This window comes from Chrysochloris asiatica, unplaced genomic scaffold (genome assembly GCF_000296735.1).
Source record: "Chrysochloris asiatica unplaced genomic scaffold, ChrAsi1.0 scaffold00105, whole genome shotgun sequence".
Taxonomy (NCBI): domain Eukaryota; kingdom Metazoa; phylum Chordata; class Mammalia; order Afrosoricida; family Chrysochloridae; genus Chrysochloris; species Chrysochloris asiatica.
Window position 1 is genome coordinate 3,331,240 of NW_006408623.1, and position 18,678 is coordinate 3,349,917.

At 44.6% G+C, this 18,678-nt stretch overlaps 1 protein-coding gene across 1 annotated transcript in view; it reads left to right on the forward strand.

Moving 5' to 3' along the window:
* Positions 1-12,151: 12,151 nt before the first annotated feature.
* Positions 12,152-18,678, forward strand: part of FANK1 (fibronectin type III and ankyrin repeat domains 1) — a 32,977-nt gene continuing 26,450 nt past the window's right edge. Inside the window, exons 1-2 of the mRNA XM_006867471.1 lie at positions 12,152-12,197; positions 12,319-12,496. Of these exons, the coding sequence (XP_006867533.1) occupies positions 12,152-12,197; positions 12,319-12,496 (224 nt within the window). The remainder of the gene's footprint in view (positions 12,198-12,318; positions 12,497-18,678) is intronic.

The window sequence follows — 18,678 nt, forward strand, 5'->3', positions numbered from 1 at the left end:
TAAAGAAAACTGAATCCTTACCATTGGACCATTAAACAACATCCATATAAATGGAGAAAAGATTGAAGTTGTCAAGGACTTCATTTTGCTCAAATCAATAGTCTACACTCATGGAAGCAGCAGTCAAGAAGTCCAATGATGTATTGCAGATGTATCTGCTACACAAGACCTCTTTAAGGTGTTCAAGAGCAAAGATGTCAGTTTGAGGACTAAGGTGTGCTTGATGCAAACCATGGTTATTTTCAGTAACCTCACATGCATATGAAAGTTGGACCGTGAATAAGAAAGACTATAGAAGAATTGATGCATTTGAGTTATGGTGTTGGAGGAGAATATTGAAAGTGTCATGGGCTGCCAAAAGAACAAACTGAACTATGTTGGAAGAAGGACAGTAAGAGTTGCTCATTGGAAGCCAGGATGGTCAAAGTTTGTCTCTCATGCTTTGGACATATTATTAGGAGGGACCAGTCCCTGGAGAAGGATATCATGTTTAGTAAAGTGGGGGGGGGTAGTCAGAAAAAGAGGAAGAACCCCAATGAGATGGACAGTGGCAGCAGCGATGGGCCTCAGGCCTAGCAATGATTGTGAGGTTGGCCCAGGACCAGGCAGTGTTTGGTTCTGTTGAGCATAGGGTCGCTATGAGTCAGTACCGACTTCAGGGCACCTAACAGCACCACCCCTCATTGTGCCAGAACCAGATTGAATAGTCAGATGATTTTGAAGTTCAGGTAACCTGGTTACCCATTTATTTGGGAGATGGAGGAGATGTAAAAATAAGGATAGAAATACATTCATGCTTACAACACAACACCTTGGTCTTTTATTAAATTGCTCAGGTATTCAGTTGCATGGATAAAACAGCAATGCTTTTCCTGCCCTATGAGCTCTGACTTGGGAATCTGGTGAGAGATTGTACCTCAAGGTGCTTTTAAAACTGAAATCAAGAAACAAATTGGGTGTTAGGTTGGAAGGGATCTGGATACAAAAGTAGGGATGCTCTTTGCGATTCCTGAAGATGGACCCACTTCATTTTAACTTGAATCTTGATGGCTATATAATAATATTCAACTGTGTGATTATCTGCTGTTCATCTCATCATCTCATAGCCTAAACTTTCCCCAAATAAGATGCTACTGTGAACATGGATGTGCATGTGTAGAATTATTGGAGAACAGGGAATGTGTATAGCCTATGCTTTTCTAATCTTAGCCAAACTTGTTCTCCAAACATGTTTCCCTACTGAGACTTCGGCTGGCAGTGGGGAGTGTCCCCCCTGTTCCTCTTCTCCGCTGTTGGCTTGTATAAACGTTTGCACATTTCGTGAGTGTGGTCTGGCCTCTCAGCATTTTAACTGTATTGCCCTGCTTATCGGGAGTCTTGGTGGAGCTGTGGTATCGGTAGATAGCTACAAGGTCAGCAGTTCAGACCCACCAGCTGCTCCTTGGGAGAAACAGGAGACAGTCTGTTCCTATAAAGATTTACAGCTTCAGAAACTCTATAGGAATACTATGGGTTGGAATCGACTTGGTGACAGTGAGTTTGCCTTGGGTCTGAATTATTGCTGAGGTTACTGTAGTTTTACTGGTATTCCCGTTTCTTCTTCTGCTAGGTCAGACCCTCTCTATCAGTAACATTTGCTTAAGAAGATACTAGTGACCTTCAATAAACTTATGGGAGAATCCCAGTATCTTTTCATTCCATCTGTCCACTAACTTACCGGATGTATTTTGAATATTTCTCTGTTGCTACTGGTGTGGCCCTGTAGGAAAACCATGAGACTGCTAACTGCAAAGGAGGAAGGAGCTCGGACTCTGGGGTTGGAGAGCTGAGATGAAATCCTGACTTCCTGCTTGTGACCTCTACCTTAACTACCTTACTCCTTATTCTACCTTACCTACCTTACCCCTCTGTTCACAGCTGGGAGCTGAGACCCGTCTGGACAGTTGTGAGTGTTTGAGACACTGCTGATGGGAAATTCAATGGCTATGGTTCAAGCTCACCAGCGGCTCCTCAGAAACCCTATACAGGGTCTATGAGTCAGAAACGACTCGACGGCACTTAACAAGTCCTTTGTCACTTAGAGCAGTGCTTAGTTATCAGATTGACTGTCTTGATACCACAGTGCTGTGTTCAAGTAATCCTTATTTTATTTCATACTCGCTCTATTATTAGCTATTGTTCATCTCTTACAGCACGCGGCCAATTTGTAAATCAAACTTTGGCTTAGGTATGTATGGGTAGGAAAAAACCATAGTCTTGATAGAGCTCACTCTTCTTAATGGTCTCCGGCATCCATTTCTGGTCTTGGAAGCAACCCCGTGCACAGGAAGGAGGGGATGAATTATTGTAATTAATTAAAAGACATCATCATCTGGTACCTCATTTCTTGCCTTGTCTACTAGTCTTCTTACCCACGTAGAGTGTTGTAGCAAAAGTGTGAATGCATCCTCAGTGCCTTAAATGGGCTGAGCACCTCGTAGTTTTCAAATCACATTTCCATAATCCTGACTTTGGTTCCATATTCATGACTTGGATTCCTCACTGAGAAGCTGGGATGGAGGGCATGTGTGCTTCATTATCTTCACGGTCCTAAGGAGCCAGGACAAGAACCAACACTTCCCGGTTCTTATGCTAAGGCATTTTGCTTTTAGGTTTTTGTTGGTTTTGAGCCTGATACATTTTTGTTGTCTTATACTTAACATGAAAAAATATTTTGCTGCTGCTATTGCGCTGTGGGTTAATGTGCTGGACTGCAAAGCTGTTTGAACTACAAGGTTGGTGGTTCAAGCTCATCAGCCCCTTCTCGGAAACCCTGTACAGGGTCGCTATGGGTCAGAACCAATTCGACGGCACTTACCAACTACTGAGACTGTAAGAAGCTCTGGTAGCATAGTGGTTACGAGGCGAGCTGCTAATCCCAAGGTCAGAGTTCAAAACTACCAGCCTTACCACAGCAGAAAGATGAAGCTGCTCCCGTCAAGACTCGGAGCCTTGGAAACCCGATGCAGGATTGCTGTGAGTCTGAACGGACTCCAGGGCACACCACCACCACCACCATCATGGAGAATATGCATAGCAGAATATGTACCCTTTCCACAGTTTCTCCACGTCCAAGTTAGTGACATGGGTGACTTTCTTTGCGACCAGTCTCTCTCTCTTTTCAGAGTGTTCCTCCCGGTTGGTTAACGTAAACTCACCGCCCCTGAGGTGCCTGTTTAAGTTTTCCACCTGCTGTTCTCTGTGAGCTGGTTTTTGTCCTTGGAGAGTCTAGTAGCCCAAGGGAGGCGAGTAGTTTTGTGCAGTTTGCATTTGATGGTATTTTAAAAGACAGGCATGCTTAGGGTTAAAAATAAAAGTCAGTCTTTTATGTTACTGCAATATTTTTGATCAAAGGCTGTTCTCTCCGCCCACGATTCTGCAAGCCTCATTAATGGCGCCTGACCTGGGAATCTCTTCTGAGATGAGACTGGCTGTGCCTGCTGCGGGTGCCCTTAGCACCTGCCTCTCTGCCTCCTGATTCAGGGGCCACTATGTGTTCTGGACTGATTGATACACTCCAGGCCACCCTTCCTCCACCTCAGTGATGGCTGTGTCCTTGGCACTTAGCTCAGATTTTGGCAGATAGTTGGTGTTCCACATGTGTGCCAAATTCATGGACGTAAAGGAAACTTACTCCTCGGGACTCAGTGCAATGCAGATGATCTGCTCAACACCAAAAATAGTCAGTAAACTGAGCCGGAGAGTAACAGAAATGTCTCTCACTAGGAATCATCACGCTGAAGGTTTCTTGGTTTATTTTTATCATACTCATTGCTGTCATGTACAGTAAACTTAAGGGAGGAAGAATCTAGTTTGGCAGCTTCTAACGTGGTGCTTTAGGACAGGCACTGGACTGCTCACCACAGGGTCAGCAGTTCAAACGCACCACCTGCTCCTCAGAAACCCTATACAAGGTTGTTATGAGTTGGAACCAACTTGACAACACTTTGACAGCTTTGTTGTTGCTAAGTGGCTTTGAGTTGGTTCCAAGTGACAGAGACCATGTATAGGATTTCTGAGGCTGAGTATCTTTGTGGGAGCAGAAAGCCTCATGGAACAGAAAGCATCATCTGTCTCACATGGAGCAGCTGGTGGGTTCAAATCACCAACCTTGTGGTTTGCAATCCAGTGCTGATCCTACAGAGCCACTGTGCTCCATTTCCCCTTTAAAAATATGTAAGAATTTAATCAGACAATTAAAAAATATGTCTGATTACAGTGTTTGAAATGGAGAAGCAAATTGCTTCACAGCAACACGCAAGCCACCACAGTGGGACAGACTGACTGATAAGTGGTGGGTACTGCCAGAGGTTCATGCCAGATTCAAATGACAATGTTGAACAAGATACGTCATTGCTGACGTCCGATGGATCTTGGCTGAAAGCAGAGACTACCACAAAGATAGATGTTTAAGCTGAGCTTTTTGACTATGCATAGGCTTCCCACTGTGTGGATCATGACAAGCTATGCACAACACTGCGATGTATGAATATTCTGGAACACATAATTGTGTTCAAGAGAAACCTGTATGTAGACTGAGACAGTCATTGTCATTCAACAGAACAAGGGGACACTGAATGGTTTAAAATCGGGAAAGGCATGCACCAGGGTTGTATCCTTTTACCATACTTATTCAATCTGTATGCGGAGCCCATAATCTGGGAAGCTGAGTTATAAGATCCTGGCATCTTGGGGTGGTGGGGGTGGTTATGTGCCGTGGAGTCAGTTCCAACTCACAACAACCCTGCACAGGGTTTCCAAGGCTGTAAATCTTTATGGGAGCAGAAAGCCTCATCTTTCTCCCATGGAACAGCTGGTAGTTTCAAACTGCTGACCTTGAGGTTCACAGCCCGATTCATAACCACTATACTACCAGAGCTCCTTGGGGTGGGGACATGTAAATCATGAACTGTGGAAGTCTTGGCTCATGGAGTGAGAAACCTGAATGCCTTCAAGAGGCTTGCTGGTGAAGTATGGTGCCTCCCAGGCATTTACCAACCCATGGAACTCGAGCTGAGTGTGGCTGCAGTCTTAGGCTTACTGGCAGAATGCAGTGCCTGTTGGGCATTTATTAGCAGGGAAAAAGAGCTTTGTAACACTTGCCCCGAGCACAGCAGAGGCCAAGAGGCCTCCTGCTGAGAGGCTGAAGACCAGAAGGTGTGCTTATAGACATGTCTGAGAATGGGTTCTTCTAGACTGTCCTGTGTGGCGCTGCGCGATAATGTCCTGGACCATAAGGGCCATTTAACCACAAGATGGGCAATTCCACCTCACCAGCCACTCCTCAGAAACCCTGTTACAGGGTCGCTAGGAGTTGGAGCCAACCCAACAGCACTTAACAACACGATTGTCCTGACCCAAGAATGGTATCCAGAGTATTTCTGAATTTGTAACCAGTTGTTGTTAGGTGCCATTGAGTCGGTACTGACCCATAGCAACCTTATGCACAGCAGAACGAAACACTGCCCGATCCTGAGCCAACCTCACTACTGTTGCCACACTTGAGTCCATTGATGCTGCCACTTGGTCAATCCATCTTGTTGGGGGTCGTCTTCGTTTTCTCTGACCCTCCACCTTACCAAACATGAGATTCTTCTCTAGCCACTGGTCCCTACTGACAATATGTCTGAAGTATGAGAGATGAAGTTTGGCAATCTTGGCCTCTAAGGAGCACTCTGGAAGCACTTCAACACAGATCTGTTTGTTCTTTTGGCAGCCCATGGCACTTGAAATATTCTCCTCCCGTACCATAACTCAAAAGCATCAATTCTTCTACGGTCTTCCTTATTCACTGTCCAGCTTTTGCATGCATATGAGGTTATTGAAAATGCCATGGCTTGGGTCAGGCACACTTAGTCCTCAAGCTGACATCTTTGCTCTTCCACACTTTAAAAAGGTCTTGTGCAGTAGATTTGCCTAATGCAATACATCGTTTAATTTCTTGACTGCTGCTTCCGTGAGTGTTGATAGTTGATCCAAGAAGAATGAAGTCCTTGAGCTTTTCCATTGTCTTTCTGCAGATGTAGTCAATTTGATTTCTATGTCTTCCATCTGGTGAGGTCCATGTGTATAGTTGTCTCTTATGCTGTCTAAAGAAGATATTTGAAATGAACAAATCTTTGGTTTTGCAGAATTCTGTCATGCGATCTCCAGCATCATTTCCATCACTAAGGCCATAATTTCCAACTACTGATCCCAACCTTTGCATTCCAATCACCAGTAATGAGCAATACATCTTGATTGCATGTTTGATCAATTTCAGATTGAAGAAGTTGGTAGAATTCTTCTATTTCATCCTCACTGGCCTTAGTGGTTGGTGTGTAAATTTGAATAATAGTGGTATTAATTGGGCTTCCCTGTAGGTGCATGGATATTATCCTATCACAGACAGTGTTGTGCCTCATGACTGATTTGGACATGTCTTTTTGACAATGAATGTGACACCATTCCTCTTCAATTTGTCATTCCCAGCATAGTAAACCATGTGGTTGTCAGATTCAAAATGGCCAATACCAGTCCATCCCAGCTCACTAATGCCTAAGATATCAATGTTGATAACGTTCCATTTCATTTTTGACAACTTCCAATTTTTTGTACATTCCATGTTCATTCTTTGTACATTCCATGTTCCGATTTTCAATGGATGTTTACAGCTGTTTCTGTTCATTTTGAGTTGTGCACCATCAGCAAATGAAAGTCCCGTGGGCTTTACTCCATTCGCATCATCACGGTCAACTCTACTTTGGGGAGACAGCTCTTCCCCAGTCGCATTTTGAGTGGCTTCTAACCTGAGGGGCTAATTTTCTGGCACTATATCTGACAGGGTTTCTCTGCTATTCATAAGGTTTTTAGTGACTAAATGTTCGGAAGTAGTTTGTCACTCCTTCTTCCTAGACTGTCTTCGTCTGGAGGCTCATCTGAAACCTGTCCACCATGGGTGACCCTGCTGGTATTTAAAATACCGGTGGCATAGCTTTCAGAATGACAGCAACTCACAAGCCACCACAGTACGACAAACTGACAGATGACACACAGTAGGACACACAGACAGATGAGTGGTGGTGTAACTGGGTAGGTTCCATGATCGTGAATGTTGTCTGAGGTCTGTGTGGCCCTTGCATTGGATTATCGAACTCATCTGAGAAGTAGGGTGTTCTGTGAGAGGGATGGTGGTGTCAAGAGTTGGTAGAGGTTGGAGAGCAGAAGCATGTCTGACTTCCGCCTCAGCCGTCAGCCTTGGGCTCATGCTGTTGGTTTCAGTTCTCCTTCTGAAGTTCCAGGGTGTCAGATGCTGCACCCACATCATTGTTCTAATGCCATTTTCTTTATTTCTACGTGATTTACTTCTGTCCTTGGTCCTTTGATCTGTTAGGGTTTTTAGGATTTCTATTTCATACAAACAATATATTAGTTTGTGAGATTATGTTAAGCTGCAATTTTTAAGTGAAAAGAGAAACTATCGCCTCTGTGGATATTGTGGTACTTGGTTTAAAAATCCTTTCTTCGGTACATATTCACGGACAAGCATATTTTAAAAATCCAAGCTGTTAGGAACAATTATGATCTCCATGGCATGTTGATTTGGAATACGCTTATGATTTATGGTTGCTGTAAATACATGGCCGAGGCATGATGAATTGCTCTGAGGTGGCAGTCTCCACTTTCCTTAGCGTGTCCCCTCAGTATACTGTCGTCTTCATCATGGGTCATCTGCCTCTGAAGGCCAGGCTGCGGGTAGCCCTGGTCCATGAGGTTTGACCTCGCTAAGGGGTGGAAGGGCAGGGACAATAGTATTGTGCTCCATGGGCTCTGTGTTTATATAATGAACATTCATACACATATTTGCCTCTGTCTTCATTTGCCCCTCTTCATGGGACTGACCACAGTGGCTACTCTAAACATAGAGTATGATCTTCAGGTCTCTGTCCCTTTAAAAATAGGGCCAAGTGCTCACCACTAGGATACTGAGTCAGTCTTCCCCTTAGACTGGGTCTTTTTTTGGGTGGGGGTGGATGTTGTTGCCCATTTCTGTTATGTTGTACGATCACAACACATTTAAAGAGCAATTCAGGATGCTGTGGGACTGTTGGTGTCCTGGTGTAGCGCTGTGGGTTACTGTGCTGGACCGCAAAGTCGATGTGAACTGCAAAGTCGGCGGTTCAAGCTCACCAGTCGCTCCTTGAAAACCCTACACAGCGTTACGGAGGGTCGGAACTGACTCAATGGCACTTAACAACAAATAACAAGTGAGAGTGCAGTGGCCGTGTACCGTAAGCACTGGACTGTGAACCACAGGGCTGGCGGTTGGAGCCCACCAACTGCTCTGTAGGAGAAAGGAGGTTTCCTGCTCCTACAAAGATGCCTTGGAAGCCACATACAGGGTCATTATAAGTCAGAACTTACTCGAAGGCACATAATAACTGTAAGGCCTAGTATTGCCTAGTGGTTTGCTTAAATGTCATAGTGTTCCGTGTTTCAGTCGATACTTGGTAAGGCATTTCTCTTTCATATATATTTCTAAGTAACCACAGAGACTGAAGGCTGATGGGAGTGTATGGAGGCTGATGGGAGTGTACGGAGCCCTTCTTTGTTTCTTACTCACGTGACTTACTACTTGACGGCAGAGACAAGATGTTGTTTTATTTGTCATATTTGTAAAAGAACTTTCCCCAAAAGACTTCTCTGTAGGCCCACATGTGTGTAAATTCTCATATAGTGGTCCTCTGGGGAGAGTCATTGTAGTTTTATTATTCTTCCTGATGCATTTCTTGGACAACTTTTCACATAACAAAAATGGCCTTGATAGAATGATCCTACCATGTGCTTAGAGGATGCACACCGAGAGGAAAGTAAGGTGTGTGTGTGTGTGTGTGTTTTGTTTTTCTTGGTTGCTGTGTTATGTTGTTACCCCTGCTGGCTTGGCCTCCTACTCACGGTGACCCCAGGCACAGCAGAAGGAAACCCTACTTCATTTTTTGCTGTTGCTATGATTGGTTGTGGATCAGGTTGTGTGACCCACAGGGTTTTCCATGACTCATTCTTAGATGTGGATCACCAGACTTTTCTTCCTAGTCTATCTCAGTCTGGAAACTGTTGAAACCTGTTCAAGGGCTCAGCAGCACACAGGCCTCTGATGGCAGGCGGGCAATGACTGTGAGATAAAATAAACTTTGGAACAAGTGTGTGCTTGTTAAGTCTGGAGGTGTGCTGTTGGCTTTGAAACAAACTAGCAAAAAACACCTTCTTAAATTATCCTGATGTTTGTTAACAGGTCAAAATCATGTCTGGGAAGTGTATTTCTAGGTGTGAGGTATACGTCTTATAAAACTTAGGAAAACATTCCCCTGAAATGCTTCTGCTGCTGCCGTCAGTAGAAATGTATGAAACTTCCTGGCTAAATAAATAAGTGGCACAAAGATCAGCTTAAGAGGTTTTCAAACTGTTAAATCCGGTCACCTGGAGAAGAATATCTAAGTGCCAGTCAGCTCCTGGGTTCATTTCTAATGGGGAATGAGTTGGAGCAATCGTCCCAAGTGTAGTCACGTCCACCTGTGTATTCCCCAGCTCACCTGTAGAACAGGAGGACAATGGAATAAAATAGAGGAGCAGGTGGTCCATCTCTTTTCTAGGAAACTCACTTGAGACTAATTTTTCAAAGGCTGTGTGTATTCCCTTTTCAGCTTTATCTGTGAGTTCTGGCACATTTCCCCCTGGTGGATGTGATTTATTTTCTCCTCCATCTTCCGTACTGAGCAGGAAGCAGCTTCTGACTGGCCTCATCCTGCCCTCACGTAGGCTGGAGGTGAATGCCAGGTAGACCTCTCTGCATGTGTGACCGTGTTGTTCTCTTGATCCACCTTCCTTGTCATGAACTGTTCATTGAAGGTCAACAGCCTCCCTGGACCCATCTGCCCCGAATGAGTTGTTCCTCACTTCCTCTTCCTGTTTGTGGCATCCCTACTGTCATGGGTTGAATTGTGTCCTCTCAAAATATGTCAACTTAACTAGACCAGGATCCTCAGTCTTACATAATCATTCTCCATTTTGTGATTTGATGTTATTATCCTGTGTGTTGTAAACCCACACCCTTCTGGTGTTATTGAACAGGATATACAGTCTGTAGAATTGGGTTGTATCTTAAGTCCATCTTTTCTGAGCTATAAAAGAGATTATAAATGAGGAACCTCCTGCCACCAAGCAACAAGAGACAGGAAAAGAGTATGTCCTTTGGAACCCAGGTCCCTGCACTGGGAACCTCCCAAACCCAGGAGAAGATGGATGAGAAGGACCTTCACCCAGAGCTGAGAGAAAGCCTTTTCCCTGGACCTTGTTGTTTTTAGATGCCATCTAGTTATAGACATCAGTTCCTACTCACAGTGACCATACGCACAACAGAATGAAACACTACCCTAGTCTGCACCAGCCTCACAATTGTTAAGCTTGAGCCCATTGCTGCTGCCACTGTGCTGATCCAACTCATTGGGAGTCTTCCTCATTTTCATTGAGCCTCCACTTTACCAAGCATGATGACCTTCTTCAGGGACTGGTTCCTTATGAAAATACGTCAGAAGTATGCGAAACAAAGTCTCATATCCTGGCTTCCAAGTAGCACTCTGGCTGTATTTCTTCCAACACAGATCTGTCTGTTCTTCTGACAGTCCATGGTATTTTGAATATTCTTCTCCAACACCATAACTCAAATGCATCAATTCTTGTACAGTCTTCTTTATTCATTGTCTAACTTTCACAAGTATAGGTGGTTATTGAGAAGACCATGGTTTTGGATCAGGCACACCTTAGTTCTCAAACTGACATCTTTGCTCTTGAACACTTTAAAGAGGTCTTGTGCAGCAGATATGCCCAATGCAATACGTCTTTTGATTTCTTGACGGTTGCTTCCTTGAGTATTGATGGTTGACATTCGAGCAAAATGAAGTGTTTGACAACTTCAATCTTCTATTTATCATGATATTATTCATTGGTCAAGTGGTAAAGATTTTTTATTTCTTTACACTGAGGTGCAACCCATATCAAAGACTCCCTACAGCTAGAGCCCTGAATTTGGACTCTGTCTCCTTAAAGGTGAGACAGTAAGTTTCTGTTTTTAAAAGCCCTCCACTTGGGATTCTAGCAGCATTTGTTGTCTCCCTTTATCTCTGATCAAGGTCTTTTATTTTGTTGTTGAATTAAAAAAAAAAATATTTTGAACTGGGGGGAGGTTTGCAGACAATATCATCAGCTCTACATTCAACACATCTTACACCTTCCCTTCACCTCGATAATTACAATCCCCACCCTGCAACATCACTTATCCTGCTTGCTTTCCTCCCTGTGGCTCCCCATTTACATCTTATATTTCACAAATGAACAAAACAGCCATGATGAGCTGACTTTTCTTGCCTTGATGCCTCCAAAGCAAATAACTTGCTTGAAATTCAAACAGCCTTTAACATTCTGACTTTTTCCTTCAGGTCTTTCTCTCGATAAGAATCTTCTGTTCTCCCAGCAGTTCTGGGTTGGTCTGTGTGTCTTTTCAAGTGGGAATGTCTCAACTCAGAAGGTTCTGGGTGGGGCTCAGGTACTCTACAAAAGCTTAACAAGGAACCTATTCCTCTGGGCAGATGCTTTCCCCTTTTAGCAAATCCAATCAGTTATAGGCCAAAGGCAGGTTTACAAGCTTTCTGTCAACGTAATCCCCAATATTCATTTCTATCACACTCAAATGTCTATTTCACAATAGTAGGTGGGGAAAACCCATATCTACAAGACAGTCAAACACAAGAAAGACAGTCTCAATCCCTGTATCTACTCTCAGAGAACTGTTCTTTCAAGGTTACCAGATCTATCATGTGTCTATTGGCTGTGTTAATAACACTTTTTTTTTTTTTTTTTTTTTTACCAGCAGCACACTGATTCTGATCAGATCAAATAGTACCTTGGCTCGTTTGATACGTTGGAACAGCCTGTTGGTATCTAAACAGGTTGTATCTAAACACAGTAGTATCTAACGGTAGTGAGAGACAACATATCAACCCGTTGGTTATTCCAACATATCAAAGCATTAGTAAAGCACAGGTCCTCTAGGCAGGGCTCCACCTGCTGGTTGAAGAACATGGAAGCAGAATTCTGTGTGATTTCAGGTTTCAAGCAACAGGCAGGTATAAAGTGTGTACCTCACATGAGGGACAACTCAGTTCGATGACTGAGCAGATGCAATGCACTCAGGTGGTCTCTCTCCCTTATGGAAATGGTGCCATGAAGTTCTGTGTTCTTTTTCAGAAATCACACCATCCTCAAAGCCTCATCCACCTGTTGTGGGCAAAGTGACTCATCACAGTATCGAATTATACTGGGATCTGGAGAAGAAAGTAACACGACAAGGACCTCAGGAGCAGTGGTTCAGATTTTCAATCGAAGAAGAAGATCCCAAAATGCACACTTACGGTATCATTTATACGTAGGTGCAATGTTGAGTTGCTTCACATTTCGGGTAATTTCCTGGTTAATGAGAATGGGTTCCCTTGTCAACAGTGTGGGAAGAGTTGTGGGGACATGCACTGTCACACAAGATCACAACACCCTTGGCTAGCAGTCCTCTGGCATTTTATCCAAAATTCAGGCTTCAGCACTTTAGCAAACGATCTTGCTGTAATGAGCTCTGTTCATTGTTGAACCTTTTTCCTGATCGTGTTCCAATACTGGCTCTTGGGAATCCCAGAAAACTGTAAACATCAGATTTCCAACTGATGGTTGAGTTTTGAACGTTTTCTTGATCAGCGATTGAGGTCATTTCCACTCCATACTTTAAAGCTCGTAATAATGAATCCATGTCTCGTCACCAGTATCGGCTCCAATTTTGTTTGCAGATGTCCAAATGCTTCTGTTTATGGTCTTCCGTGAGTTGTCTCGGTACCCATCTCACACAAACTTTTCGAAACCCAAGCCTGTCATGGATTATTTCCATAGGCAGAGTCATGACTGATTTTACAAATGATCTGCCACATAATCCACTGTCACTTGTCTATTTGACAGAATCATTTCACATGCACACCTATGTTCTCATCAGCCATGAACATGAGTGGGTGTTTTAATATAACCGGAGCCATTAAGGAGCCTGTTCAGGAATGTTCCTACAAGGTCTGGCTAGATGAAGTAGCCCCAAGCCCACATTAAAATACACTCTGCTTCTAACTCTGGTGGTTCAGCTGTGAGGGGTGCATGAGGTAATCAAAAAAAATTGCCATCCAAACACTTAAACCTAGGCATAAGATGGAGTGAAGCACTGTAAACAACCTTCAGGTCTGACACTCTATAGAGACTGATGGTGATCCCATTGGTGACCCAAACTTGGACTTTGTTGGGTTCCCAGATGGCAGCTTATGGCAGGCTGTTTCAACTCCTGGTGGTCTTTTCCCAGATACCATTTAGTTCTTGGCCAGGGCTTCAAACAAAGAGTGACATACTTCATCAGCCTTATTGTAGAATTGAACGGAGCCAGATACTGAAGGGTGTATTTTTTTAGAACCTAAACTGTGGAGACAGAATCAGATTAAGTGCTCAGGTTACTTTATTCACAGACAGGGATGGGGTCCCATGTGCTCTTTGTGGGGCAGCTTCTCTGACCTCATGTCCTTCCACTGTCCCCTCTGTCAACTCTCTCCAACCAAACAGTCTTGACTAGGCCAAGCTTTTCCTAGAACAGGCTTCCCTCTGATTTTACGTGGTTGGTTTCTTCACGCCATTCAGATGTCATTGGGCGCAGTATTCTCTCCTCAGAAGGGGTCACTAAAGCAGCTGCCCTTCCAGTCTGGACATGCTCTGTCCCACAGGCTTGTTCTACATGCTTCATATTATTGAGCTCAGCCTGGTGTCACTGTACTTGTTTCCCCGTTCATGGTCTGTCTCCCTTACCAGTGTGTGGGAGTCGTGCTACCACATGATTCACACCCTGGCCTGCTTATTGAAAGATCGATAGGTGGTTCTACAGAACCCAGAGGTTCCTCGAGACAAAAGTCCACTTCTGCAAAACTAGCCATTGAAGACCCTACGGAGCCCAGGTCTACTCGGACACAAATGGGGTCATCATGAGTCAGAATCAATGAAACACCTGCTGATTTGTTGTTGTTAAATGCCACTTAATTCGTTTCTGACTCATAGCGACCCTGCATAGGGTTTCTGAAGCTGCCAGTGGGTTTGAACTGCAGACCTTTCAGTTCAAACTGAACTTGCAGTCGAGTGCTTACCTTACAGCACCATTGTTGTTAAGTGCCATCGAGTCACAGTAATGTCTAAAGGTAGTGAGAGACACAGAGACACCTGCTGGGGTAATACCCCCTCGTCAGCTCTGTACCATGCCTGGCTCACGGGAGGCCTTGCAGAATGTTGGTTTCATGAATTAAAGGAACGGATGCAACAGCAAGTGTCAAAAGTCATTTTCTCTCTGACTTGGTTGGAACTCTGACTTAATTTCGTCCCAATGGCTCCATTTCTGTGATTCTGGAAAATACTGTAAACAGGATGCAAATAGGTTTCTTAATCTTTTTATTCTGAGATTGAGATGCGGTTATAAGAACTAGCCACAGTGAGATTCCAAATGCTTTGTACTCATTTTCCTTTGGTGATTATGTCTGGGGGAGAACACAGAATAGCATCACAGCCAGGGTGTGACTGACCACAGATGCATTGAAGACACACAACTTTCTGTCACTACAAGGATGGGGACAGGCTTTCCTCAAGGTGGCACTGGCACGAAGACGTCAACCATTACCGGAATGACATCCCAGAGATTTTGGATCTGAGTCTCTGTACCTTCAAAAAAGGGGGAGGCATTATTGGAAATGTAGCTACCATGTGAAAATAGCTGTTGGCCTGGATACTTGAAAGCGTCACTTTTGAATCCTGTCCCATGTTTTTATCAGTTTTCCATCTAAAATGAGCTCTGATATAAGCATTTCGGTGGAGAAAGGAAAAACACATGCTTTCTTCCCGCCCCCATTTCCCTTGTGCACAAGCTGCCTTGGGAATCTCTGAGGGGAAGGTAGATTGTCTAGATACTTTGTCGTCTCTTTGGTTTGCTCCCTTGCCGGAGGCCAGCCTCACCTGGAAAAAGCGCAGCCCACGGGGACATTGGACAGCCTCCAGCCCCGTGGGTCAGTTGTGCTGTGTGCATTTCTGCTGAATCTTTGAAAAGGTGTGGAAGATGGTCGGACCGGACAAAGCCAGCCGCAGCTCCCCCAAACCAACAAGTCCTACACTGCTGAAAGGGCCTGCTGGTCCCTCAGAAACATGCAGCCCAGAGTGGGACACTAGGTGGCAGAATTAGACTGTCTTTCTCTGGACCTCCTTTGTTCCGTTAGATCATTTACTGTAGGTTAGCACTGAAACTGGGAAACGCTTTTTCTTTCAAAGCAATGATCTAGAATGTGTGATACTGGAACCTGGACTTGAGTACTTCTCCTGACTTGTTGGTTTCAGTTCCTATTAGCTGTCAGTTGCTCCTGGATTAGGAGAGTCATCCTCTTTGCCGTGATCGCTCCTCAGGGCTTCTGACAGCCTGGGTGACTTGTGCCTCTGTAAATCCCCTCGATGCCTCTGTGTTGCTCTTTCTGCTGCTCCACCTAACATCAAGCTTGTCATGGTACAGCTTAGAACGTGCCACACACACACACACCCCCCATCTGGGATGCAAGCACCATTTTCTGACTGGTTCATGGCTGTATCCCCAGTTCCCACCATAAAACCCAAATCCACTGCCTGGGGTCAAGTCTGATTCCTAGTGACCCTACATAAGGTCTTCAAGACCGTAAATCTGCAGGGAAGCAGATGGCCTTATCTTCCACCCTTGGAGAGTTGGTGGCTTCAAACCACTGACCTTGTAGTTGGCACTGATCCCACAGTGCCACCAGGGTCCCTTCCAGTTCCCACAACACTAGCCTATTTGAATGAATCAGACTTGTCCACCTCTTCTTGCTTCCTCAGCCTCCCTCCTGTCTTGCTAAGCCCCTGATTTTTGGGCTCTTGCTTTTGCTGAGAACTCCCCAGTGTGATTCCTTTGTTTGCAGGATGAAGGTCACAGAGTGTCCACTGGGCTGGGGACATGATGCCATCCGACATAGTCTTCCCAGCCCAGGCAGATGGCACGGCCTCTCTCTTGGAGTCTCGCCATTCATGTGCCAGAGCCGAAGATAGCCTGCCACACTGTGCCTTGAAGCTTCCACCCCAGATGACACACTTCACTTGTGCTTTATTGCTCAGTGAGTCCCATGGCCACATCCGAGTTCTCCAGCACAGGGACTGGAGAACAGCACACATTAATTAACTCTGATAGTGTAGTGGTTACGAATCAGGCTGTGAACCTCAGGGTCAGCAGTTCCAAACTATCAGCCGTTCCACGGGAGAAAGATGAGATTTTCTGCTCCCATAAAGATTTATAGCCTCAGAAACCCTGTACAAAGGGTCGCTATGAGTCGGAACTGGCTCCACGGCACATAACAACAACAACATAACCCAGTACTGACCCGAGGATCTTAGAGCAACAGAGATGGACAGACTGCAGTTGAAGTAGAAGGTCCAGTTGGACTATGGGACATCTATGTGAAGATGCCCTAAGGGGGTTGGGGAAGAGGGGCTGGGAGATCTCTGGGGTGGAGGAGCTGCACATGTTATCATTAGTGTGATGTTAACACAGGGATGGTGTTAGATCAGTGAGCCCACAGAGGAGAGAGAAGTGTGGCGATGGAGTCCTTGTGCTCCGTCAGCTCTGTAGTATCAAGTACTGGCTGCAGGAGGGTAAAAGTAAGGGCCTGGTATCAACGTTTTATTGTGATTTGGGTGAAAGTTTACAGAGCAAATTAGTTTTCCAGCCAACAACTTACACACATTTTGTTTTGCGACATTGACTGCAATCCCTACAAGGTAACAATGCTCTTTCCACTTTGTCCCTTCTGAACCTTATCCCTGGTGAACCTCTGCCTTTCTTAAGCTCCTACAGTTGTGATTGTTGTAAGGACTGTGTAGTTCTTTGCTGTTACTGTTCACAGCATTGTCTGTCATTTGGCTGAGGGTTGAGCTATATGGGAGTGGGCATGGTGGTAGTGGTGACTTTGGTTCCAGGTTTGAAGGACGTCTAAGGGTCATAGTCTTGAGCATTCCACCGAATGTAGCTTCTCACAAGTTTCTAAGGCCCCAGTGGCTGCTCACCAAAGTTTGATGCAAAACATTGTCTTTATGAGCTACTCGATGCCAAGTGACCTTAATGTCCCTGGAGCCTATGGTCCTGAGCTCCAAGGCCCAGCAACTCATTCCTCAAGGTCTTGGTCACGTTGAAGTTGTTTCGAGATGAGTCCTTGTCTGATATGTTATTGCTACTGTATTTTTTACCTAGTCCATATGTTCTCTTCTGACTTTTCTGGTGGGCTCTTTTGATGCACATAATGTTCAATTTTTACTTGGTCCCTGTCACCTACTTTGCCTTCTGTTGTTGTTGTTGTTAAGTGCCGTTGAGTCGGTTCCGACCCATAGCGACCCTGTACAGGGTTTCCGAGGGTGTAAATCTTTACGGGAGTAGAAAGCCTCATCTTTCTTCCGCGGAGCGGCTGGTAGTTTCGAACCGCTGACCTTAAGGTTCGCAGCCCGATTCGTAACCACTACGCTACCAGAGCTCATCTTTATTTATGCTTGATAGTAGTATTTGTGGCCTGTATTGTTCCTGTTTTCCTTTGATGATCGTTATGGTTTCAGGTTTCACATTTAGATCTGTGCTCCATTTTTATTTACTTTATATATATGGTGTGAGAAATGGGTTCTATTCCCTATTTTTCTACCTGGATTTCCAGTTGTACCAACACCTTCTGTTAAAGAGACTTTGCTCCATTTTTATTTACTTTATATATATGGTGTGAGAAATGGGTTCTATTCCCTATTTTTCTACCTGGATTTCCAGTTGTACCAACATCTTCTGTTAAAGAGACTATCTCTTGCCCCAGTTAAATAGGTTCCAGCCCTTTTGTCAAAGATCAACTGTCCACAGGTGGATAGATTTACTTCTGGGTTCTCTGTTCTGTTGGTCTATGTATCTGTTACTGTACCGACACCAGGCTGTTTTGACTACCTTGATTGTATAGTTGTTGTTAGGTGCCATTGAGTCGGTACCGACCCATAGCAACCTTATGCACAATAGTATGAAATGCTGCCCGATCCTGGGCCAACCTCACTAATGTTGCCATGCTTGAGTCCATCGATGCTGCCACTTGGCCAATCCATCTCATTTTGGGGATCTTCCTCTTTTTCTCTGACCCTCCAACTTACCAAACATGATACTCTTCTCCAGTGCCTGGTCCCTCCTGACAATATGTCCGAAGTATGAGAGATGAAGTTTGGCCATCTTGGCCTCCAAGGAGGACTCTTGCTACACTTCTTCCAAAACAGATCTATTGGTTCTTTTGGCAGCCCATGGCACTTTCAGTATTCTCCTCCAACACCATAACTTCATAAGTATCAATTCTTCCACAGTCTTCCTTATTCACTGTCCAGCTTTCACATCCATATGAGGTTATTGAAAATACCATGGCTTGGGTTAGGTGCCATTCTCTGCTTTCAGCCAAGATCCATTGTACATCAGCAATGATAACCCTCATTCCA